General features: G+C 39.5%; 1 protein-coding gene across 6 annotated transcripts in view; it reads left to right on the forward strand.

The window, feature by feature from the left end:
* Window positions 1-2824: 2824 nt before the first annotated feature.
* The window catches only part of HERC2 (HECT and RLD domain containing E3 ubiquitin protein ligase 2), a 241470-nt gene continuing 217273 nt past the window's right edge, over window positions 2825-27021 (forward strand). For 4 of the 6 annotated variants that reach the window (XM_025437755.3, XM_025437758.3, XM_025437759.3 and 1 more), the window contains exons 1-4: window positions 2825-2945; window positions 3136-3175; window positions 3538-3640; window positions 14271-14385. In XM_025437755.3, the coding sequence (XP_025293540.1) occupies window positions 3569-3640; window positions 14271-14385 (187 nt within the window). In that variant the 5' untranslated portion in view covers window positions 2825-2945; window positions 3136-3175; window positions 3538-3568. The remainder of the gene's footprint in view (window positions 2946-3135; window positions 3176-3537; window positions 3641-14270; window positions 14386-27021) is intronic. The other 2 variants (XM_035714347.2, XM_025437756.3) reach the window with 2 other exon arrangements.

Raw genomic sequence — 27021 nt, forward strand, 5'->3', positions numbered from 1 at the left:
ATGGTGAAAGGTAAGTGTCCAACTTCATTCTTTTGTATGTGGAAATCCAGCTTTCCCAGCACCATTTATTGAAAAGACCATCCTTTCACCATCAATGGTCTTCACACCCTGTCAGAAGTCAATTGACCAAATATATGAGTGTTTAGTTCTGGGTTCTGGGTTTTATTCAATTGATCTAAATGTCTATCCTTACGGAAGTACCACAGTTTGTTTTCTGTAGTTCTGTATCAGGAAATATGAGTCCTTCAACTTTGTTCTTTTCCAAGACTGGCTTGTATGCAGGTTTTCATAAGATGTCCATTAGCAGGTTCCTTTCTCTTCTTAGTTTGCTGAGTTTTTATGAGATGTTGATTTTTGTCAAAAGCATTTTCTGCATCTATTGAGATGGTCTCATGGTGAATTATGCTTCACTTTGAATTTAAACCAATCTTGAATTCTTGGGATAAACCCTAGTTATAATGTATTATTCATTCCAATCTTGCTGGAATCCTTTGGAAAAACTTGGCTAAGAATTTTTTTAAAGATTTTATTTATTTATTCATGAGAGACACACAAAGACAAGCAGATACATAGGCAGAGGAGAAGCAGGCTCCCTGCAAGGGGCTGGATGTGGGACCCAATCCCAGACCCTGGGATCACACCCTGAGCCAAAGGCAGACTCAACTGTTGAGCCATCCAGGTGTTCCTGGGCTAAGAATTTTTACATATAATGTTCATGAAGGATATTGATCTTAATTTTTCTCTCAATGTCTTTTTCTGGTTTTGTTATTAGGGTAACTGCTGTGGTTATAGAATGAAAAATTTCACTCCTCTTCAATTTTCTCGGAGACTTTATATAGAATTGGTGCTATTTCGTTATTAAATATCTGGTAGAACCAGAATTCACCACTGAAACAATTTGGCTCTGGAAATTTCCTTTTTGGAAGGCTTTTAACTGCAAATTCAATTTTTAAAGTAGGTATAAAAAAATAATCCTGTTCAGGTTATCCATTTTGTTTTGGTAGTGTATGACTTTTGTGGAATTAGTCCATTTCATATAAATTAGTCAAATTTGTATGTGTAGAATTTTCCTAGTATTCTCTTATCTTTTGAAGATTTTGTTTTTAATATTTACACCCAATGTGGGGATTTAATTTACAACCCTGAAATCAAGAGTCACATGCTCTACTGACTGAGCCTGCCAGGTGCCCCTCCCTTACTCTCCTTCTTAAGTCTGTGGGGTTTGTAGTGATATCTTCTCTGGTAATCCTGATATTGGTAAACTGTCTTTTCTCTCTCTCTCTCTCTCTCTTTTTGGCAGCCTTATCAAATATCTTTTAAAAAAAGTAATTAATTTCTTTTATTTTAAAAAGATTTTATTTATTTACTCATGAGAGACACACAGTGAGAGGTAGAGACACAGGCAGAGAGAGAGAGAAGCAGGCTGCCTGACTGAAGCCAGATGGAGGACTTGATCCCAGGAACCCAGGATTAGAACCTGAGCAGGAAGTGGAGCTTAACCACTGAGACACTCAGGTGTCCCAAGGATTTATTTATTTTAGAGAGAGAGCCAGAGCAGGGGGAGGCATGGAAGGAGAGGAAGAGAGAGAATCCCTGCTGACCCTGGCAGCTCTATCTCCTCACCCTGAGATGGTGACCTGAGCCACATCAATAGTCAATACTTAACCAATGAGCCACCCAGGCACTCCTATTTTTTTTTTTCCCAAAGCACCAGCTTTTAGTCTTTCTTTTCTTTTTCTTTCTTCCTTCCTTCCTCTCTCTTTCTTTCTTTTCTTTTCTTTTTTTTTTTTTTACCAGCTTTTAGTTTCAATGATTTTCTCTATTGTTTTTCCATTTTCATTTATTTTTCCTCCTGTATTATTTCTTCTCTCTTCCTGCTTTGGAAGTATATTGCTTTGCTTTTTCTAGTTTCTTGAAATGGAAGCTAAGGTCCTTGATTTTAGACCTTTCTTCTTTTCTAAGAAAATCAGTTGTTATAAACTTCACGTTCATCACTGTTTTGGTCGCATCCCATAAATCGTTATATTTTTATTTTTGTTCAACTCAAATAGTTCTATTTTCCTTGAGATTTCTTCTCCGACCTGTGAATAACCTGGATGTGTACTGCTTAATTTCCAAGTGTTTAGAGATAGTCCTGTTATTTTTTATTTTTGAAGCACGGAGCCCAATACCGGGCCTGAACTCACCACCATGAGATCAGGATATCAGCCGAGATCAAGAGTCAGAGGCTTAATCCACGGAGCTACCCAGGTGCCTCCTGTGAGCTCTTACTGATTTCTAGTTTAACTCCATTATGTCCTATGACTAGTGGTTTTGTTCCTTAGGATTTGCTTTAGGGTGGTACTAGAAGTAGATTCCTCCTCTGAGGCCCCTGCTGCCAGCCGCGCCAGGAATTGTACTTAGGCTGTTAGCAGCTTTCAAGGGGGTATCCGGGAGGAGGCTCAGCTTGGCTCGGGTGTCACCTGAACCTACGCCCACCGCACCCCGAGGGCTCCCGGTCCAGCACAGCAGCTTCCGCGCGCTCCACCCCGCCCGCAGGGCTTCGCGAGCACTCTGCGGACCGCGACCCGGAGCGCCTGCGTGCGGAGGAAGTTCCGCCCCCACGCGCCTGCGGTTGGCCCTGCCCGCGGCGGCGGAAGTCCCGCCCCCTAAGCGCCTGCTGTCGGCCCTGCCGGCGAGGGGTGAAACCCTCAGAGGAAGATGGGCCGGATTGAAGGAAGGAGGCGGGGAGGGGGGAAGGGCGAGAGGGATCCTCTTCCCCATTGGCTGTCCCGGTGGAGCAGCCTCGCTGTGATTGGCTGGCCGTCAGGGGCGGTAGTCCGTGTCGGTCCGCCCCTGGGGTCGCGAGAGATACTGGGATCCCCAGGGCCGGCGGCGGACCCAGCGGAGGCTCCGAGGCTCTGTCCGCGCGCCGCCCGCCGGAGGCGGCGGGGCCTTCCCGTCAGGTCCTCGTGCCGGGGGATTGCGGGGGCGGCCAGCCGTGGGGCGGTGCGGGTCGGAGCCCGAGCACGGCCAAGCAGCGGGCGGCGGGCGTTGGTGCGGCCGCCGGACCTGGGCCTGCGCGGATCGCCCGCGCCGCGCGTCTCGGGCTGTGTTTCCATTTCGGAGTCATTATTGTTTTGGATTTTTCCGCAGATGTGACTTTTGGTGAATTTGTTTCACGCACCACTTGCTGGTACGGGATAAAGCGGCAGATGCAGGCTACTGTCACTTGTCGGGCTGTGGGCGTCCGTGTGTGGAAGGGACGGGGTGACATTGTGGCTGGGGCTCCCGTGCCGGTTCATGCGAGGGCCTCGCCCACACAGTGCAGGCGCCCGGCGAGTCCCGGTGCCCCACCTGTGCTGGCCGTAGTCTGCTGCCTCCTCCCCGCGTCCCTCGCCGTCTCTCTCTCTCTCTCTTCCTTTCTTCTCTCCTCCCCTCCCCCACCGTCTCTCTTCTCTCATCCTTCCCTTCTTTCTGCCGCACTAAACCTTCGGAAGGCTCTTTGTACCACTCTGAGAAGCTTCAGGTCTTCCAACATGTATGGTTTACCTGCAGGACTGACAGCTGGGAGGAACCTGGAGGAAAGATGCCCTCTGATTCTTTCTGTTTGGCTGCCCAGACTCGACTCGATTCCAAATGGTTGAAAACAGACATTCAGGTAGGGTTTGACATGCTTTTTTCTTGGTGTGTTCCTGCCTCCATATTTAAATTTCTGGTTAAGGCTTTTTATGGGATAAGTAACAGGATGCGGATCGGATCTCGCATATTAGAGAAGCAGGTTTGTTTCCTATAATTTAAAACGAACCATTATCATATCAGTTTTTATATAGATTGTGTGTGCCTGCATTTTAATTGCACTTATGTGTAAGTGCAAGTAACTTGAGATCTGGTTATGGAAACATTTGTTCTATTAAGAGGTCTGTATTATTCTTAACCATTTCTTGTTGACTGTTTAGTGATAGTTTTGAGAGGTTTAGTTATTTATGAGGGGAAGAAGTAACATGTGGTAATTATGTCCTGCAGAAACGGCCTCATTTATGGGACCCTATATTTGCGTTTCTAGGGAGACAAGAGTTCAGTTGAGCTGTATTTTAATTTTTTTTTAAGATTTTTAAAATTTATCTATTCATGAGAGACACAGAGACACAGGCAGAGGGAGAAGCAGGCTCCATGCAGGGAGCCGGATGTGGGACTCGATCCCTAGACCGTGGGATCACGCCGGAGCCAAAGGCAGACGCTCAGCCACTGAGCCACCTGGGACTCCGAGCTGTATTTTTAGTATTTGGAAGTGGTCTTGTTAAGAGGAGTGTTCAGGTGTTTTCACATAAAGAATGTGTTGTCCTTAGACTTTCTAACGTTTTGATTTAATAATGTAATTGTAAGCTTGTTCAGAAATTTATCAATTAAACAATAGCAGTAATGTTTCTTTAGACTTTATTTTTTTTATTTTTTTACCCCAAGTTAGTTTCCTTTGCAAATGATTTGGAAAAACTACTTTCGTAACTCTGTATTAACAGCAAAAAGAAGGGTCTGAAATATTTTGTACTGTAAATTGCTTCTTCTCTTTCCTGAGATTAACCCATTTTAAGTATTTCTCAAGTAATCTCTACTTTTTTCAGTATAATCTTACATAGTGCATAACGGTTTATCAAGAGTCGTATATTCTGTAAGCACTTGGTCGTAGATACTTGCAGTGAAGTATTATCACCCCTCTTTTTCTTTCTTCTTCTTCTTTTTTTTTTTTTTTTAAGTGTTGAGTCTCAGTAGGTGTGAGAGCCAAGTGCTTAGAGCTATGTTTTGGATTTTGGATTGTTATTAATGGGGTAATGTTAGATTAAAGCGCAAAGGTTTGGGTCAAGAATTGGCATAGTAGTTACTCATTTGGTTTGTTGTTGTTTAAACATTGCCTTTTATTTAGCAATTACCTTTTGTTTTCCTTTGTCTTTTTTTAAAGTGGGGGTAGGGAGATTTGAGATGAGTAATTTCTTATTTCGGAAATTTTGAGATTCAAGCAAACTGATTTTAAAGCTTGTTTTTTGTTTTTTGTTTTTTTTATATTAGTGTTTGTGTATTTTGCAGAACTTGAAGTAAAGAATTTTATCTCATAAAGTTTTTCTTTTCTTTTTAATAATTGAATAACTGCTTAATATGAGTTTTAGCCTGTGATCTAAAACCAATTTAATGCTGAGTTGAGTTCCTTGATGAGTCAGGCAGATATAAATAAAAAGAAACACTACTTATGCCTTAGAGTGCTTACCGTTTCACTTTTGATATATTTAGTGTAATATACAGTGGCCCTTTTTGGACATTTCAGATATTAGTCAAAAGTCATCCAAGCTCGTTCTAGGAATATGTGAAGAGACCTAGGTTTTGGAGAGTGCACCAGAGGGAAAATGTGTTGTGGCTTTTGAAGCTACTTAATATGAAAAAAATGATTGCTGATGTTGGTTTTATATAATTTCTCCAGCATTGCTTGTTAAATATGAAGAACAAATGTTGTTTTAGCGTAAGAAATCCTTCCTGCAGACACACATTGCAGATGCAAGCCTTATACTACAGGTTTTACTCTTACCCAATTGGGGATGTCTCTCCCAACTGGAACGGGAAGTGTCCCATTCCTTAGGTAGGGCTTATGTTTGTGAACAGAATTGACACCTGCTTAATTTATATTATGTGGGTAGAAACATGTTTCTTAACCTTGGATTTAGCAGATCAATTTTCTATGGCTATTTTTGCTTGAAATGCCCGTGAAGGTTTTGGTGACTTTAGAAAGGAAATATTTTTGGAGGCTGTGAAAACATGTGTTTATTACACATGTGTATATTATAAAGAACACAGACGCTGATCGTAGACTTTCTTGTTTGTAGATGTTTAAATGTGTCAAGCCTAAGATGTTGGAACAAGCTGCCTCTAGTGGAGTGCCAGTTATATGGCAGGCGTATATCTGTTTTTTTTTTTTAAATTAAAAAAAATTTTTTTTAAAATTTATTTATGATAGAGAGAGAGAGGCAGAGACACAGGCAGAGGGAGAAGCAGGCTCCATGCACCGGGAGCCCGATGTGGGATTCGATCCCGGGTCTCCAGGATCACGCCCTGGGCCAAAGGCAGGCGCCAAACCGCTGCGCCACCCAGGGATCCCCCGTATATCTGTTTTTTACATATATAATGCTTTTTACTTTTTCAACACTCTTTTCAGATTGTTGTGTGGAGTACGTTGAATTGCCATTTCCTTTGCAACTGTCTTGAAGAGGCTATAAAAGGCAGAGCTAACATAATAACTGCTGTTACCATTTTAATATTTAAAGTAAAAGTCCTGTCTGATGTGATTGGTAGTTTCTCAGTGAACCAAAAAGTCTATTAAGCAAAGGAAGTATAAAAAATGGTATATGATACATTAAAAGGTATGGTATATGATACCTTTTTATTCTTAAATTATATATGTACATTTATTTGCTAGTCTTGATGTAGGGCTAAGGGTGTGTCTGAGCACCGGTCCAAGAATGGTGTTATCTTTTTCTTGCATAATCTGTACTCAGATGAATCTCCTAGAGTTTCTATTTTTGGGTTCTTTGAAGAGGAGCATGAAATTAGATATGTATGATGCAATTTTTTAAAAACTTATTTTGAAATAATTTATAGATTCACGGGAAGTTGCAAAGGTCACTGTCACTCTTCATCCAGATTTCCCCAGTGGTTACATCTTATATAACTATAGTACAATATCAAAACCAGGAAATTGACATTGGTACAATGTGTGCATAGTTCTGTGGCAATCCTGTTATCATACCACAGAGATTTCCCTCTGGCCCCTGTATAGTCACACCGTCCTTCTCCCACCATCTTTGACCCCTGGCAATCACTAATCTGTTTTTTTGTCTTTTTAATTTTATCATTTTGAGAATGTCATATGGTACATGACCTTTTGAGACTGGTTTTGTTCCCAGTGTAAGACCCTTGAGGTGCATCAAAGTTGTCGAGTACATTAATAATTAAACTCGAATTGTTTGTCTCTTCTAATCATTAATTTGAAATGAGTCAAGATAAAAGTTAAATTTTAAAATTGAACTTAAAATTATTAAGTGTATATATTGTTACTTTATGCTTAGAAATATCAGTAGATTAAAGAACATAAACGTGATCATCTTGGTAAATTCTATTTTCAGGTTTTCCAGTTGACAGATGAGATGTAGAAATAAAATAATTTTATAAATATAGGTAACTTAATATTCATAATGACATCTTCTGATTACTTTCTTATCTGTAGAATAGGTAGCATAGCTCACTTTTTTATTCATGATTTTGGTTATTTGTATTTTTTCTAGATTTGAATTAATCTTGTCAGGGCTTTATATGTTCTGTTAGTCTTTTTAAAAAAACTAACTTTTGGTTCTTAGAAAAGACTCATAATATTTATAAGGGAAAGTTAATGAGGTTACCATCAGATTTGACCACAAGACTTTTTTGCAGAAGAAGATTCAGTAACATATTTATGGCTCCCAGGAAAAAAAAAATGTGAGTAGGTTATGTTCTAAGAAAGCTGACTTTTTAGGTAAAAAGGACACAACTCTATCAATGAACAGATACTGTTCTCATGAGCTCTTCCTAAGGAAGTGGGTAGAGGAGGATTTTTAGATGATTGAAAGACTATAGATTGACATGAAGACTGATGGTGGCATTGCACCTATAGTTATGAGTGGAACAGAGTAAATGAGTTTTAAACAGGAGAGAACATATTATATAATAGCTATATGATTAGGTATGGTACATTATAGTATAAATGTTCTGCAATATCTAATCTATTAGTCCTTTTGAAGTTTTCACTTTAGGTGTTGTATTCTTCATCTCTGAGTGTTCCATTTGGGTTCTTTTCATATCTGTCATTTCATGTGTCATCGGATTCATTTTTTCCTATTTGTGAGCATCTGGACGTTGTCTATAATAGAGCCTTGAACGTTCTTGTCTCGTAATTCCATCATCTCTGTCACGTCTGGATTTATTTCTGTTGATTGGTTCTGTCATTTCCATTGATTGATTGCTCTGGTTGTGGAGTGTTTTCGCATGCCAGATGCCAGGTAATTTTTCATTCAATAATGCTGGATGTTGTAAATATTACGTTGTTCTGTGCTGGATTTTATTTCTTTAAAGAGCATTAGTTTTGACTGGCATTCATCTAAGTTTAAACTTTTTCAAACCTTGATCCTCAGGTTTGCTTGGCTGATCTAGTACAACCTCTAGTCATGTGCTCATTTATCTGCCTTATTAAGGCAGTCTCTTCCTTAGGGATCTTCCTAAATGTTTGGTGTGCTGCGAGGTCCTTTTCATTCTGGTTGGTGGAAACCCAGGCTTTTCTGTGACTGGGAATCCTGGGGGTTCTGCCTTCTACTTTCTAGTGCTTCTTTCCCCAGCCTTGGTGGTTTTCTCAACCCATGCAGAAATCAGTATTCAGTCCAAGACTCAAGGGTCCCCTTGTTCCATCTCTAAAGTTCATTCTTTTTCTGCAGATCCCCCTTCACTTGTATTCTTGTCATCTTAACCTTCTTATAGCTCATCTGTCTCCTCAACTCAGCAGAAACTTGGTCTTACAAGATCCTTTGAGGCTCTGGGTGATGATTTCCTCCTCTGGAGAGGATCTACCTACTAATCAAGCAGCAATAGCAGTCCCAGGTCACTGCAGAGCAGTTGGGGGCTGCGATTTTTTCAAAACTGGGCTTCTTTCCTAGGAAGGCCATCTGCTTCCACCTTATCCCTGCTTCTGGTGTGGCCCTTCGAAGTTTCACTCAAAGCATGGTGTGTCTACCAGGCTTTCCCCCATGAGGACCCTGGCTCCAGCAGCTCTGCTCAGCTATTGGTCTTAGCCCTGCCCACAGAATGGTAGATGCCTCTCAGAGGATCAGCCTTAGGTTCTTTTGGCTATACTTCCCTCTTGGGGCTCAGACTTGCTGCCTGATGTCTTAAAACACAGGTACTTTATGTTTCTGGCTGGCTTCCCCAGTTGCTCTAGAAACCTGTGTTTAAAATTTTTTTGGAGTTGGTATGTTGTCCTGTGTTTAGCAGTTGCTTAGTAAGTGTTTTTCTGCAAGGCTACGAAAAAAAAAAGCCAGATACCTTTATTTGAGTGTCTGCAAGTACTTGAACATAAGATTACATTTCGGGCATATCTTAAAGATAAGTAAAATAAACATTTTCTAACTATAAGTTAATAAAAATGTCATTTAACCATTTGGCATACTGTTTTAGATTATATTCCATAATTTTTTTTTAAAGATTTATTTATTTATTTATTTATTCATGATAGAGAGAGAGAGAGAGAGAGGCAGAGACACAGGCAGAGGGAGAAGCAGGCTCCATGCCGGGAGCCCGACGCGGGACTCGATCCCGGGACTCCAGGATCGCACCCTGGGCCAAAGGCAGGCACCAAACCGCTGAGCCACCCAGGGATCCCTATATTCCATAATTATATAATTCTGAAATAGCTTTTTTTTTTTTTTTTTTTTTAAAGATTTTATGTTTTTATTCATGACAGAGAGAGAGAGAGAGAGAGTCAGGGACACAGGCAGAGGGAGAAGCAGGCCCCATTCAGGGAGCCCGACGTGGGACTCGATCCCGGGTCTCCAGGATCATACCCCGGGCTGAAGGTGGTGCCAAACCGCTGGGCCACCGGGGCTGCCCTCATTTTATTTTTTAAAAAGATTTTATTTTTAAGTAATCTCTATTCCACATGGGGCTTGAATTTACACCCTGAGATCAAGAGTCATATGCTCTACTGACTGAGCCAGCCAGGCACCTCCTGAAGTAGTCATTTTAATAGATATTTTAAGGGTTGGCTTGCCCAATCCGGTTTAGTGTTCAAGTATCAGTAGCACCAATGTGGGGGATTCAGGGGCTCTCCCAGGCCCTTTCCCTGCCTGTTGTGGTGTTGGTGAGAAGAGAACAAGCTTGGGAGTTAGGCCTTTTCCCAAATTCTACTTCTCATAGCCTCAGAGTTGTGTGATCCTGGTCAAATAATTGAGCCTCAGAGTTTCAGTTTACTGTCCCTCAGAACTAGACCTGTTAATACCCCTCTTAACTGTCTGCTTTTCAGGGTGAAAATAACTTTAGCTGCTATGTCATTGTAGGGATAAAAACTAAGACTGTGAGAGCAAATTGGAAAAGGAATGTAAGACCAAGTAAACTAATGAGAAGTATTTGGATTCTGTACTAAAACAGTCAAAGAAAATTTAAATCCTGTCATCTGTATCATCACCCTTTGGTTACTTTTTTATGTAAGTTAGCTGTTAAGGAAGACAAGCTAATAATAGGTAGTTGTACAGATAGTCTTAAATTGACAAGTTGGTGATTTTTATTTCCTGTACAGGCTGTTCTTACAATGCTGTGATTGTTTTCAATTTCCTGGCTTTTTCTTTGGGATTCTGTGCTTTCCTTCCAGTGCCCTGGAATTCTTTCCTGTAGGTTCACCTCTTTCATGCCCTCTCTTTCATGCCTTTCTCCAGAGAGGGTTGCTTTGTTGCCTTAGTTCCTCCTTCCTTGAATCCTTTAAATGCCCGGACCATTGTGCTTTAAATGGTGGTCACTCAGGTCCATGGCTCATTTACATCCTTATGTCCTCAGTTCATATGAGGCTTCTATAGTATGTGTCCCTCCAGATACCCAGTCTACACTTTCCACACAGGAGTTCGCCTACTTTTCTTCCTCTAGACATGGTAGTAACATTTCTTGTTTCCACATAAACTGGGTTTCTCCCTTGGCTTATTCTTAAAGTACTTCATGTTTGTTTTTCATTTTTGTAGCTCTAAACACCAGTGTAACTCAACATGGACTGTATCCAAAAACTGATACAGTCACCTTGTGGGTAATCCCAATGTGCAGGTGGGGTGGAGAATGTTGGTTACACTCTCCTTGGGTGTTTGGCATTTTCTCCAAGTTGTGCTCTCTATCCCATTTGCTGATGACTCACAGATTTGAATTTCTAGTCCTGACACTCTGTTAAGATCTGGATTTGTATTTGCAGTGTGTGTGTGTGCGCGCGCACATGCATGCGCCTATGCATATGACTGTACACATGTGTACTTGGGGGGAGGATTACCATGTTCATGTTAATAGTTAGTGAAAATCTCAGTGGTTAATACTAAATAGTTCTTTCTCATCTGAATCTATTCTTTTCCCTACCTCCTTTTCATTTTTCACATCTACTCTGTCTCATTTGATCTGAAGTGTCTTTTAAGTACTTTACTTTCCTTGTCTTCTTTTAGGCTGTCATCCTTTTTTGGGGAGACTCTTGGCAGAAGCCTCCTAAATTATTTTTTGTTTCTAGTTTCTTCCTTTGTCTCCATCCATTGGACTGAGTTATGCCTTAAGTTATGAGCATTTATTCCCTGGACCACCTAAAGATGGTGTGTAACTGCCAGAGTACAGTACACTTGAGGCTGTTTAGTCTGGCTCCCGTTTGCCTCCCAGCCTTAAGTGGTTGTGTGGGAGCTGGACTGAACTGCAGCAGTATTAGCCCTCTTTTTACCTGAATGAGCAGATGAGCCAAGCCTTTCCATTCCCTCATTAAAACATCAGAGATGCTTAATGTTTGTGGCTCACTCTTACTTTTCCCCCTGCCAGGTGATACTTTTATCAAAAGTCATGTTTTAGTTTTAAGTATGTTTATGGCAGTTACCTTGTTAGGCGAACAAATAAGAGTGCTGAAAGAAAGCTGTTGCTTCTATGAAAACTAAGTTGGATGCTGATTGGTTCTGTTGCTATGTTATAAATTACCACAAATTTAGCAACTTAAAACAACTCATGTTTATTCTTCCAGTTTCTGTGGGATCAGAAGTTTGGACAAGGCTTAGCTGGGTCCTCTGCCTTGAGTCTAGCAGGCTCTATGCAGTCAGGGTGTCAGCCATGCTGTGTGCTCTCACCTGGGGTCTCATTGGGGTCCTCTTTGGCAGAATTTAGTTCCTTGCAGTTGGAGACCTGAGTCATGGTCTCCTAGATGCTGCCCCTCTGCATATGTAGTTCATGGCATCTCACCTTTTTTTGACTGTAGAGAATGTCTCTTCTGGATGGCTCCATTTTCTTAAGAGCTTTCACCCGATTAAGTAGGGCCCCAGAATTATCTTCCTTTTGATAACTAGAAATCAACATGTGTGGGGCTATAATTATATATAAGAAGTTCGTTGACCTTTGCTGTAGGTAGAAGTAAAACCTGGTCACAGGTGTGATGTCCCATCTTATTCATAGGGCCCACTCACACTCAAAGGGCATTCCACAGGGTATGTGTGCACCAGAGGATTAGGATCTTGAGGACTGTCTTAGAGTTTTGTTTACTATGCATGCTTTGGATAAAATTGAGATGCTAAAAAAATTACTTGTACAGGTTAGGTAAAAGAAAACTATAAAGGATTAGGGAAAATATATTGAAAGTCTATAGAGTTCTATACTGAGATTGCTCACAGAGTACTGCTTAATTCTTGGTACTTTTAAAGAAATGGAGGGGCGCCTGGGTGGCTCAGTCAGTTAAGAATCTGCCTTCAGCCCCTGTCATGATTTTAGGGTCCTGGGATTGAGCTCTGCTTTGGGCTTCCTGCTCAGCAGGGAGTCTGCTTCTTCCTCTCCCTGCACCCACCCCCCCCCTCCCGCCCCCCCCTTCCCCCGCTTGTGCTCTTTTCCTCTCTCAGATAAATAAATACATACAATCTTTGAAGAAAAATAAAGAAATGGAGACTTGGAAATAGTAGATGCTTCCTAAAGGTGGTGCATGCTGGAATGATGACAAGGAATGAGTTAGTGGACTTGTAAACAAAGAAAAAGTGCTGGTCTTTCATTAAAAGATGGCCAAAGAGATGTGCCTTTTTTAGTGTAAGGTGTATTGTGTTTATGATAAGAGGGCTTCTGTTGTACCTGCAGTTTTCAGAATGGAGGCCTTCTCTGGGTGTCCACCAGGCCCCTGCCCCTTGTTGGCTGCTTGCTCTGAGAAGCCTGTTCTGACTCCTGAATACCGACAAGTGAGAGCATTTTTGCTTTTTGTTTTTTATCTTTGAATATCATTGTGGACTTGTGTTTTTATTTATTTTTGCAGTCCACTGCAGATTTGTATTTTGATGCTCAGAATTGTTTTAAATTTAGCCAGTAGGGTCGCCATAAGGCTTTAAACTTTTTTGGTTCCAACACAAAATATTCCAGGCTCATCTTGTTTACCCTGACCCTTGAATCAGCCTTTTCCCCCAAGAGCCCAGGTTTTGTTCACTGGGAAGTAAGACTTGAAAACTGGTATCTGGGTGCTGAGGGTACTCATTGCTTTCAAAGTGTTATTCATTCTAGATTCTTTCCAAAGACAAGCAGATATATTTAAATATAAACTCATATTAAGAATTCGAATTTACTTTATTCTTAAAAATGTCCTTGATTTTTAAATCTCTTTTACACCTAAAAACCTTTTTTTCTAGTAACACTAACCTAACTGTTGTAAATACTTTTATTTTATGAACATTGCTTTATCATGCCATATATATGAGATAGTTTTAAGACTTTTTTTTTAAAGATTTTATTTATTTATTCATGAGAGAGACACACACAGAGAGAGAGGCAGAGATACAATACAATACAGGCAGAGGGAGAAGCAGGCTCCATGCAGGGAGCCTAATGTGGGACTCGATCCCAGGACTGCAGGATCACACCCTGGGCCATAGGCAGGCGCTAAACCGCTAAGCCACCCAGGGATACCCCTAGTTTTAAGATTTTAATGTTAATACTACAATTATCAATAAGACCAATGAGTAAAGTTTAAGATTTTTTTTTCCCCATAAAGTATATTTGACTAAAGATGTGTAATTGAAAGGCTCCTGAAATACTTTTCTTTGTGATAAACATAAGTTAATTTGCTTGTTACCAGTTGTAGATTTTGCTTTTTTATGATTTAATTTTAATTTTTGAAGATGAAAATCATTTATATGTTTCAGAAGTAAAAATATAGTTTACTCAAAATCTTGCTTTCATAAATCTCTACTGCTGTGTAGCCCTGTCACAGTTGTCTTATCATTAGTAATCATTATTTGTTTCTGGTTTATCTTTCTAGAGCACATATGTGTGTCTTTTTTCTCGTATCTTATGTAGAAGTTAGCATCATTTATATACTATTATGCGCTGTGCCTTTTTCATTTAACTGTATTTTTTGGGATGATTTTCATTAAATGATGATTGAATATATGAAAGGAAATGAGATTTTTAAAAAAATCATAATCATTCTTTAAGAATTGCATTGTATGATCATTCTGTAAGTTTATGTTATTTATCATTACTAGCTTGCATTCACAAGAGATGGGCTCTGTGGCTTGTGGAATGAAATGGTTAAAGATGGAGAAATTATATATATGGGGACAGAATTAAACCAGAATGGAGAGCTTCCTCCTAGAAAAGGTAAGGACCTTTTACTAGTAGTTCTCATTTTGTAAAGATCTTTATAAGTTGTATTTTATAGAAATTTTAATGTGCAATAGGAATAGGAGTGTCTAAATATAACTCTTGAAATTTTGTTTTCACTGGAGATTGTTGTCTGCATTACAGTAAACATTATGAACTACCTGGATTTCATTGCTCTTTGTAAATGAAGGTCTTTTCATTGCAAAGCTACCTTGCTGTGGTGTCCTTCCCAGTTAATATTTCTTTTTAAGTTTTGTAATATATCTTGCTTTGGCTAACTGTAAATAATGATTATTATAAGATTGAGTGGAAACGATGACTTCTGAAATTTTTCCTGGCTCTCCTGTGGCAACATATAAAACACTTTTTGGAAGTCTTTCACCCATGGATTAGACTTGGCCCCTTATTTGATTTAATCTTGTATTTTTCATAGGGAAATACCAGCAAATACTCGTTTAGGCCTATTGTTACGAAAAGTCAACAAGACTATCATTCAGTTGTTCTTGACTTTGGCCATGAGTCAGAAACTGTTGAGGCTTTAAAAAGAAATGGATGTCTGTACCCCACCAGACCTGTAGAATCTGAAAGTCCCCTCTTGAGATCTGCCAAAATTTGTTAGTCCCACTATTTGAAAGTCATGAAGGTGGATAAAAATAGTACTTTAAAAGTAGTTATTTTTCTCTTTGTAGAATGAATTGAGATAGTGTCCATTTGAAAATACACTGGAAAACATTAGTATATTTTTTTGGGTATAGCATGTAATAGTTTTCTTTTTTTCCCTGATAATTTCATTGTTAAAATTTCCATACACCCAGAACAACTGAACTATCTACATAGTGAGCAGCTGCAAACCCGCCCCACAGATCCTATCATAAGTGTTTTTTTTTTTTTTTTTGCTTGTTTATTTCAGGGATCCCTGGATCTCCATTCTTCTGTCCATTGGTGCATCTTACCCCAGCTCCCCTAGATACTTCATGCATATTATTTGATTGAGTTCAGTTTAGTTTTTTGTCTTTAAGTAAACTGTATGCATAGTGAAATGCATATATTTTAAATTTAACTGTTGCATGAGTTTTGACAAATGTAACTTTGTAACCTAAATATTATATCTCACTCAGAAAGTTCCCTTGGCTGCCTTCCTGGCCCATCCTTGACTCCACTTTGCAGAGTCAACCACTGGTCTGATCTTTCTTTACTGTTGATTAGTTTTGCCTGTTCTAGGATTCATGTAAATGGAATCATGTAGTAGTGTTTTCCTTTGTGTCTGGCTTTTTTCACTCATTGATGTTTTAGTAGTATCAGTGGTTCATTATGTATGTTTAAAAAGTTTTCCAAGGACACCCGTGGCTCAGTGGTTGAGTGTTTGCCTTCAGCTCAGAGCATGATCCTGGAGTCCCTTCAGGGAACCTGCTTCTCCTTCTGCCTGTGTGTCTGCCTCTCTCTCTCTCTCTGTCTCTCATGAACAAATAAATAATATCTTTAAAGAAAAAAAGTAAAAATAAAAAGTTTTCCATCACTTCTTCACAGCCCTCTAGTATTTGTTAATGAATTAAACATTTCCCAAAATGTTTTTCATCAAACACTAGTTGTGAAAGATACTCTGAGAAAAACTATTTACATTTCTTATTATATTTGATGAATATTTTTTTCTTTCTCTTTTGAAAATCATGTGGTTAGAAAGCAAAGCCTAATTTTTTAATATAAGTCCCAACTGAATAGTTTTTGGGGGTCTTGAGTATTCAGTAAGTTTCTATTTTTGGTTTGGCATGTTATGTGCTTTTTATTGTTAGGAAATATTTTTCACAGATAGGTTTATATATACCAAATTCCATTTAGAAGGCTATGTACATTGTATGGTGGTGATATTGTGAGGAATGTACAGATTAGAGTAGTAGTTCCTTAGATACAGTTTTCTTTGCTGCATCTTTAAAGATTACTTTCTTTGGGAAAGGATCAGTTTCTTTCTTCCACAAGCAGCCATCTTAGGAGGAGTTTTTATTGTTAGTAAAATCCTTTAGTGGTTTATTTCTGGGAAACAGTGACTTCTAATAATTTCTGCTTCACGGGAGCTAAGCTTGCTTTCTTTGGTAATCACATCTAGAATTTACTGGCGCTACTGGATGAGGAAAGAAAGCTGCCTCCCAGGTAGTATGGTTTTGTGTTTATTTTGGGGGGCCTGCCCCTCAAAAAGGACTGGATTATAGTCTTAACATTTTTTTAGGTGAACGCTTCTTATTAGCACCCCATTTAAGGTTTGTATTTATTATTTTGTGCGAAAGTACGGGAGAGAATATAAAATATAAAAAAAGAAAAGTTAAAGAGGCTACTAAAGTTACGCTAAGCTTATTTTTGTCTAGGGCTGGCCTTGCATGAAGAATTTAAGCATGAGCTGGTCATTTATTATAAACCTTTTCAGTCTATGCAGATAGTAGAATTAATATTACCCAGTGCTTTGTGTAGCTGTTACATCTTTTCTTGAAGATATTTTCTCATTATTTCCTTTAATCCTCACTCTACCAAGAAACAGAAGCCACAGTTTGCACAAATAACAGAGGTATAGCTGGAAATTGAAGCCAGGCCTCTTGAGGAATTTTCACTGCTAATTTCTATTATACTACAAATGTAACTTATTGACATCAGGATCAACTTTTTGTGGTTCCATGGAGATTATGACTTCATATTGTAAATAAGTGTGGTAATTGTTTTGAGGTTTTTGTATGTGTGGTATGTGTGTGAAGTCTAGTCAGGACTCTGTTTTATTTAAAAAAATTTTTTAAAATATTTTATTTATCTGTCTTAAAAAATAAAGAGAGAGAGGCAGAGACGTAGGCAGAGAGAGAAGCAGGCTCCCTACAGGGAGCCCTACGCGGGACTGGATTCCAGGTCCCCAGGATTACATCCTGGGCCAAAGGCAGATGCTTCAACCACTGAGCCACCCAGGCGCCCAGGACTCTATGTGTTTTAATTAAGAGTTCAGAGATAAGTTTTTTTTGAACATGAATGTTTCCATTATATCCTGTGCAGATGGGCAGCATTCCTGCCAGTTTTATAGCTTTTCTTTTTTATAGCATTAAATGTGGACTTTCTCCCACAACAACTCATGATTATTTGGGCAAAAATTCATGTATGTAACAGAGGACAAAGACCCTGTGATGTTACCCACATTTGGGGTTGGGAGCATTTTGGGTGTGGAGTGTTAGTTGAAATTTGAGCAACAGTTATGGAGATTTGGTCTGGGCTCCAGCGATGGTGGTTTTTGGGGTCATATAAGAGAAGAGGTGACTGACCTCTAGGTGGAGGACTGTGAAAAGCAGAACTGGCTGTAGGTGTGCAGTGATAACAGAGAACAGTGAGCAGTGAGCAGGAAGCAGCAGAAATGGGTTGTGCAAGACTGGAGTGAAATGTACTTTTTTTTTTTTCCAAAAAATTTTTAAAAAATTCCATTTATTTATTCATGAGACACACACACACATACACACACACACACACACACACACACACACACACAGAGGTAGAGACACAGGCAGAGGGAGAAGCAGGCTCCATGCAGGGAGCCCGATGTGGGACTCGATCCCTGATCTCCAGGACCATGACCTGGGCTGAAGGCGGCGCTAAACCGCTGAGCCACCTGGGCTGCCTGAAGTGTACTCTTTTACGTGCCCTATTGCATCTAAATTTTGGGAAGTATGTCTGAGGATGCAGTGGACACACTCTCCAGATAATATACCCTGTTCCCAGGATACCCTAGGATAAGAATACACTGAAAAGCCACTTCAAAGAGGGCCATGAATGTTAGGAAAATTAATCAAGACTCTGTCCTCCTGCAGCAGGAACTCAAAGAATTAGATCCTGATTCCTTAGCTGAGGGTTCTCAACCTTTGTTGCTCTTTAAAATCACCTGGAGGGCTTGGTTAGACACCTATGGGTGACCCTACTTCTTGAGTCTCTGATTCCTTAGAGTTGTGATGAGGCCTGGGAATTTACATTTCTAAAACATTTCCAAGTCCTGCTGATGACGCTTGCTTTTCAAAGACTGTCTCATGTTTGAATAGGCACAGTCTGTTGCATTGGGAGTTAGAGACATAGAGGAATGGAAAAAAAGCCTCCTCATGAGTGGCTTAGGAAATAATATTAAAAAAAAAAACCCAACCATATTCCAAAGCAAATGACCATAATTAGATTTCCCTCATAAATTTATTCTGTCCTCCATAATTAATTCTTGTTTTGGATCTTGAGTCCTTGCTGGAAGGCTTAACTCACTTCTGGGAGACAGCCTGATGTCTACTGGAAGGGGTGATGTCAGCTTCTGCTGGAGTCTGTTCCTTACAGGACTGGCAATTCCACTGAGGCTCTGTGTTTGTTCGTGTTTGTTCATGTTTGTTGAAGACCCATTTTTGGCCTTCAACTTTAGAAGGAAACAGATAAGACATAAAGCTTTGGTTAATTAGTTATACTTAGTATCAGAATGGACAGGACTAAAATTCTTGGCAGAGTGGGCTTCATAGCTGTGCATGAGGATTTGGTTATTGTCCACCCTGGGGGTTAACTCACAAGGGCAGGGAGGCATAGAGTATCTCTTGGGACCTCTTACCATCCTGGAAACTGCAGAGTGTTTGTTTACATAACATTTTACATGTATGAGATTAATCTAGGCACCTTAATTTTCTCTTTCTGATTTGCTAGCTCTTCCCATATTATGGACCTGGAGCATAGGGAAACTTTAATGAAATAAGGAACATTCCAGCTCTGCATAATTTTATGTTCAGCCTTCCTCCTGCTTGTGAGCATTTCATCATGAATTCTGTTATGTGGGAGCCCAGGTTTATTATTCTGGTGATTGGAAAGTGCCAAAGACCATTCGGATGTAAAAACACCATGGTGATTTTTTAGTTCGGAATTTAGGGTCTGATCCTGGGAAGAAGGTATCAAACAGCCTCCAGAGTAGGCTGACCTGGGCTTGAGAGAGAGTAGCTGTTCTGTGACTTTTCCAGGCTGGCATGGAAAAATGGTTACAGAGAGGAAGCCCAGTCTGGTAGTAAAGGGCTTACACTTTGTTTTTTTTGATCAACTTTGTGAAATCCGACACATTTTTGAAGGTTTGTAAACCAAGGCAGATAAAGTTCACTTTCCCTGGAATCTTGTACATTTTATTCTATCTGCTCACTTGCCCCTTACCATCTTCTTTCATGTTCTGGTGTAACTAGACATTTTTCTTTAAGATAAAAAAATGCTATCTTTTTCCCTTCATAGAAGCATTCATGATTTTGTATATATATTTATATTTCTTTGCCACATTTTTTTTCTGGTTTAATATCAGTCATCCATGTATTACTTAGAACTTTTATCCAAATTAAGTAATTTCTAATTCAGGTAGTCTTTTTTTTTTCAGACATCAAATACATGTTTTTCCATACCAGTTCTGTAAATCTCCTACACCAATTGGGTGTCTAGCAATTCAGTTCAATTCTAATAATTATTAGAATTAGTGCGGGACTTGCGAATTTAGGTCTTAGTCCTACAAGACTGCCTTCATTTTAGATGCCAGCTGCAAATGTGATACCCAGACTTCTCACACTTTTGCCTGGGTAACTACAACTTCAGGGGTTCCATGACTCCCTTGTTCAATAATTGTCTAGAACCACTTGCAGAATGCAGAAAAACACTTTACTTATGTTTATTAGGTTAATAAAAAAGATACAACTCAGGAATAGGCAACTGGAAAAGATGCATAGAGCAAGTAATGCAGGAAGGGGCTTGGAGCTTCTTTGTCCTCTTTTGGTGCCTCTACCCTCCCAGTGCATCCGAGTGTCCACAACCTGGAACCTCCTCAGTCTTATAGTTTCAGAGTTTCTGTAATTTAATTTCCAAACTGCTTCCCTTCTTGGAGGTCAGGAGATGGGGCTAGTAGCTCTTACTCTGTAATCACTGGTCCTTTCAGTGACCAGGCTACACTGAGACCATCTAGAGGTCCTTCCCTGAGTCAGCTCATTAGTATAAACTCTGGTAGGCTGGAAAGGGGTTTTTTAAGAATAACAGGAGACATGCCTATCCGTAAATTCTAAGACTTTTAGGAGCTCTGAGACCAAATATATATTTTTATTATACCATACATAAAAAAGTGGGAAGTAGGTGTTAGAGCATTTTAGCAGAGCTCTGGAGTCTGCATTATAAGACCCCATTTTGCATGTCTAATGAGCAAAAAGAACATGCTTATTAAGAGTTGCAAAGTTGAGGGTGCCTGGGTAATTCAGTTGGTTAAGTGGCTGACTCTTGATTTCAACTTAGATCATGATCTCAGGGTTCTGGGAGTGAGCCCTGCATTGGGCTCAGTGCTGGGTGGGGAGTGTGCTTGAGGATTCTCTGTCCCTCTGCTCCATCCCTACTCATGTGCTCTCTATCTTTGCTCTCTCTCAAATAAGTAATTCTTAAAAAAAAAAAAAAAAAAATTGCAGAGTTGTTTTTGCTATTGAAGTAGCAATCTGAGAGAAAAGTATATGTGCTTGTATTTATTAACCTGGTGGCTGCTGACTTAGAATTCTCTCTTAGCATTTGTTCAGGGGTTCACAGATTAGCTATTGATTAAGTCAGTTTAATATTGTGATGTGTCTCTAAGTTAATGCAAGACTTGAATATTGTTAAGCTCATATACTACAGAACAATATAATTTTTGTTCTAAAAAAGTTGTCAGAATTTTATAATTCAGTTAGAGTGAGCCTATAATCGTATATTTTCACAATTTTAAGCATGTGGAAGTCATGTCAGATTATCTAATAAGTAAAACTCATGTAGGAAGTTTAGAAAAGTCAGATTAACTAGGCCCTTCTTGAGAAAACAAACCCAGGGTTTATGAAACATGTATGCTCTGTTGTATGCCATTTTGATAGCACATCAGGGAATGGAGTTAGAGCTATTTTTAAGTAGAATTATCCAGTCAGTCTGATTTCTGCAGGAATTCACTTGGATTACGTGATTTTGAATTCTATGTGTAAACATGCTTCTAATTTAGCAGTTTCTAAGTGATTTTTTTTCTAAACAATTTTTTCTTTTCCTTAGCTTTATTGAAATATAATTGATATATTAAAATTGTGTAAGTTTAAATCATCAAATTATAGTGTGATGATTTGAATGCCCACATATATTGTAAAATGTAAAAAATATATTGTATATATTGTATATGTATTTTACATTAAAATGTAAAAAATATATTGTAAAAAGCAACCCAGTAAGGTTGCTTAATACCTTGATCGTTTCACATAATTACTATTTTTTTGTGTGTGATGAAGACATTTACTCTCTTGGCCAGTTTCAAGTATACAAGACTCTACTGTTTTTTTTTTTTTTTAAGATATTATTTATTTATTCATGAGAGACAGAGAGAGAGGCAGAGACACAGGCAGAGGGAGAAGCAGGTTCCATGCAGGGAGCCTGATGTGGACTTGATCTGGGGTCTCCAAGATCACGCCCTGGACTGAAGGCGGCACTAAACTGCTGAGCCACCCAGGCTGCCCAAACTCTACTGTTAACCATTGTCATGGTATGCATTAGCTTCCCAGAACTAATTCTTATTGTAACTCCAAGTTAGTACCCTTTGACTGACATCTCCCCATTTCTCTCCTGCAGCCCCTGGCTACCACCCATCTCTTCCCAATGAGGTCCCCTTTTCTAGATTCCACATATAAGTGGATCATACAGTGCTTGCCTTTCTGGGACTTACTTCACTTAGCATAATGTTCTAATCATCCATTGTTGTAAATGGCAGGATTTTCTTTTTTACAGCTGAGATAATATTCCATTGTGTGTGTGTATATATGCACACACACATACGTACGTACATACATATATACCACATCTTCTTTATCCATTCATCTGTTGACAGACCTTTAGGTTGTTTCCATTTCTTGGCTATTGTGAATGATGCTGCAATGAAATATGGGGGTACAGATACCTGTTTGAATTAGTGAGTTAATTTACTTCAGATAGATACTCAGGAGTGAGATTTTTAAGTTTTTTGAGGAATTTCCATGCTGTTTTCCTTAGTGGCTGTACCAATTTATATTCCCACCAACAGTGAACAGTGTTTGTATTTCTGAGAGACACATATATTTTTTTCCTCCTTAAGAGGCTGGCTAGTATTTAAAGTATTGGATTTTCTTTATTTTCTGGGGATTCTTGATTTCCATTTTATTAGATTATATAAGTCCTTTAAATGCATCAGAATAGGAGTGCCACTGGATTTAATAGATTTCATGGTTAATAATTCCTTGCAGAGGTAAGAAAATACACATACACAGTGAAGGGTGCTTTTAGTGATATATGATACCAAGAGTCTATTTGGTTATGTAGGGTTTTCCATGGAATGAGTCTGAAATATTTTTATTTATTTTTTATTTTTTTACTTATTTTAAAAGATTTTATTTATTTATTTATTCATGAGAGACACACACAGAGAGAGAGGCAGAGACACAGGCAGAGGGGGAAGCAGGCTCCACGCAGGAAGCCCGACGTGGGACTTGATCCCAGGTCTCCAGGATCACACCCTGGGCTGAAGGCGGGCACTAAACTACTACCTGAGCTACCCAGGCATCCCGAGTCTGAAATATTTTTAATCATCCAAAGTTCCACCATAGTCTCATTCACCCAAAACAAATCTGGTCAGCATATTGTTGTCTGGCCTTGCAGTTGGCTATGAGGTACACAGACCCTGGGACCTCTAGTGGGGTGATGCTGCCTTTACTTGCCCAGGGCTCTGTGTGAGATATGTGCCCTGTGCACTATCTGGATGGTAAGAAATGCATTTAAACAAGCTTAAGATGCCTCAGTAGTAAGATGTGCTGTTATGTATCACAGGAGAAAATTCACTGCTCATGCATGCATCTGATGTATCCCACTTGGCATGCTGAACTTTGCAAAAGGTACATCTTGGGACTGGTGAAACACACACCTGATTTATGCGATTGAAGTTGATTATTATTATTATTATTTTTTTATTTATTTATGATAGTCACACAGAGAGAGAGAGAGAGGCAGAGACACAGGCAGAGGGAGAAGCAGGCTCCATGCACCGGGAGCCCGACGTGGGACTCGATCCCGGGTCTCCAGGATTGTGCCCTGGGCCAAAAGCAGGTGCTAAACCGCTGCGCCACCCAGGGATCCCTGAAGTTGATTATTAAGTTGATTTATGGTGTACAGAGAATAATACCTGGCACCCAGTCTATGCTACTTAATAGTTTGTGCTTCTTCTAGTGGTGTTTAAGTGCAGGCAGGAGTGTCGATGTCCTCTTTCTTTATGAGTTCTCTTGTCTCTGAATCCCCCGAGCTGAGTACCTAGGATGAATGATGTCCATGTTCCCATGTTAAATAAGTAGCTTGTGAAGGACATGCCTGCCTAAGAGACTGAAACTCCTGTTTTTGATTAGAGGGGGTGTAGCAAGAATGAATTTAAATATTTATTTATTTATTTATTTAATTATTTATGATTTTATATATTTATTCATGAGAGACAGAGAGAGAGAGAGGAAGAGAGAGAAAGAGAGAGAAAGAGAGAGAGGGGCAGAGACACCGGCAGAGGGAGAAGCCAGGCTCCATGCAGGAGCCCTATGTGGGACTTGATCCTGGGACTCCAGGATCACGCCCTAGGCGGATGGCAGACGCTAAACCGCTGAGCCACCCAGGGATCCCCCACATATTTATTTTTAAATTCAGTGTTAGACCTTTTAAACATTTTTATCTTATTAGAAATGTTTCCACTGATGCCCAGAATATAGCATTCAAAAGCTTAGATGGAGTTTTCAGTAAAGAATGAATTCCTTCCCAATCCATTTCTCCAGACACCTGAGCTTTTTTTTTTCCTTCTTAGTGGTATTATTATTAGTTTTAGAATATTTCCAGAGAGGATATATAGACATATAAGTAAATATATGAAACATACACTTCATTATAGGTAAAAATTAAAGTCTTCCAGGATAAGAAGTATACTAGAATTTAGGAGAAATGTACAAACGTATCATAGAGTCTAACCCTCAGTCTTTGGCTTGACTTTAGTTTATCTTTCTTTGGAAACTGTAGATTTACTTTTCCTGAGCCCATCTGCATTGAGTTGAGGAGAGATTAGTGAGTGGGAGAGAAGCACAACCGAGACTGTAGTGACCCTGTGGACTATGGGTGGGCTGCTTGGGGCCATGCATCATCCTGAGCAGTGCTGTGGAATTGTAGCTTCCTTTTTTTGTTTTCCACATCAGCCATTCAAATCCTTTTCCACACCATAGTCTTTGGAACTTCTTTGAAAAGCACTCTCCTTCTGGGAGACGTGGTGAATTGTGCAGCATGTGGATCATTCATTCATTTGCTCATTGATTCACAGACTCATCCAACTCGTTGGGGTCCTCCTCTGTGAGTGAGGGTGCTTGTAGGTGCTAGGGTGTGGTGGTGAATGAGCCAGGTATGGCTCCTACTTCCTGGAGCTTACATTTTAAGTGGGACAACCAGTAGAAAACAAAGTGACAGCAGAAAGAAAACAGATATGAAGAAAACAGAATAGGATGATTCAAGAAGCTTCTAGGGAAGGTCTCTGAGATCAGGTGCCAAGGCCCTGTGCCATAGTCACATCCCCTCACCCTGCTATACCTTGACATTAATGTTTCACACCCTGCCTGTACCTCTGTAATAACCGTGATCTGTGAGGACAGGCTTTTTATTTCACCATGGTACCGTACCTCAGCACAGAGCAGAGTACTGGCACCCAGGGGGGATCCAATAAGTAATTTGTATGTGTTGTGAGTTAGTGTGTACTCTCAGCTTCAGGCCCACTAGAGGTGTACCAGTTCCCCGGAGGAAGATGGGACACTGTGTCATTCAGGTGGATGCTTTAAGCTTTTTTTACTTTACCTATCCTACTGAGTATTTTTCCTTAATTTTATTTCTCTGTCTTTTAAAATCCCATTGATTTGATGGATCATTTTTTTCTCTTTTACTTGATAATTAAATTTTCCTGTCAAATGAACATAGGCATCTTGGTGTTTAATCTGCTAAACCTGTAAATTCTTTGTAAGACTACCATGTTATGTGTATTATGTTACTAATAATGAGCTAGGCCTAGTAGATATTGCACTGTATCTTTATAATGCAATAGGACATCAAGGGAAATTTGAATGGCCACTTCGTTGTGTTCTATTAGAAAGTTTTCATAGCTAAAATCTCTTAAAATTGTACTTCTTAATAAATAGAAAAAACTTTGGTGTCATACAAAAATATATACAATATCCCTTTTTAACTAATGTTTGATTAATTGGGACCCTTTGTGTAATAGTTCTATATCAACTTTGCTAGGCCATAGCTGGTGCCCAGATCCTTGGTCAAATATTAATTTGGATATTTCTGTGAAGGTGTTTTTTAGATGCAATTCACATTTAAATCCATGGACTTTGAGTAAAGCAGATTACTCTCCCTAATATGCATGGGCTTACTCTAATCAGTTGAAGAGCCTGAATAGAAAAGAGACTGACCTCTTCCAACAAGAAAGAGTTCTGCCTCCAAATGGCCTTTGGATTCAAATTGTAACATAACTGTTTCCTGGGTCTTGAGCCTGCCAGTCTGCCTTGCAGATTTTGGATTTGCACTTCTATAATTGTAGGAGCCAATACCTTAAAATAAATGTCTTCTCCTTCCAACTCTCCCTTTCTGTCCCTCTCCCTACACATTCTTTTGGTTCTCTTTCTGTGGAGAACACTGACTAATGCTTAGTTACACATAGTTTTCTCCTACAATCTATTTTTGAAAAGCATATGATAGTGAACAAGTTTTCTTTTTTTTTTTTCTTTTTTTTTTTTTTAGTAAACAAGTTTTCTTAAAGGTAATGATTAAGGTGAAAACAAAATACAAGTGAACCTCCTTGAACATTGAAATGCTGGTCTTCCTGATGGTGGCCCAGGGCTGTTGCAGGTATGCCCCTCCCGTTGTGTCTTGCTACCTGCCCTAGGGAGCCACACTGAAGACGTGCCTCCTACCTCTGGGCTGCTGCTGCCCTATGCCTGAAACCTTCACACCTTGGCACTCCGTCTGTAGGTCCTACAGATAGTGATTTGAATGGAAATCACTTTGTTGTAAAAACTTCCTCACGGTGACTGGACAGGAATGTCTGAAAGTCCTGAGGTCATCTAGTCCTAGTTCCTTTTCTCAGGGACCAGGTAGCAGAACTCTTCCCCCCTTCAGTCCTCCGGGTATGTTGCTTTGGGTTCTTAGGAAGGTCAACTCCCCCACTTTCCCCATCTCCCCAGTTTTCCATGATTTGTGATTTGTTTGTGCAGTTTGTGTTCTGTTTATTATCTCTCTGTAAACTTTGAACCCTACATCCATAAAAAATACTGAAACTAATGTGATGATGTCTCTGAATTGGTCATGCTAATTTTTCTTTTATTTAATTGTTTTTAATTATTCTTCTCTGTTGTTTTCTTAGCCTCTAGTGACATCATCCTGCCTTTGCTGTTGTGAATGTTCTCATTTATGCTCCTGAGAATAAAACTTGAGGTGTGCTTAGTGATGCTTGTATAAGGGGCTAAATAAATCAGATTTGTTTAAATTTGTGTTTAGTTTCTCTAGTCAAGATAGAGGATTATCTGTTGCAGATGCAAATTTGTT

Source organism: Canis lupus, chromosome 3 (assembly GCF_003254725.2).
Source record: "Canis lupus dingo isolate Sandy chromosome 3, ASM325472v2, whole genome shotgun sequence".
Classification (NCBI taxonomy): domain Eukaryota; kingdom Metazoa; phylum Chordata; class Mammalia; order Carnivora; family Canidae; genus Canis; species Canis lupus.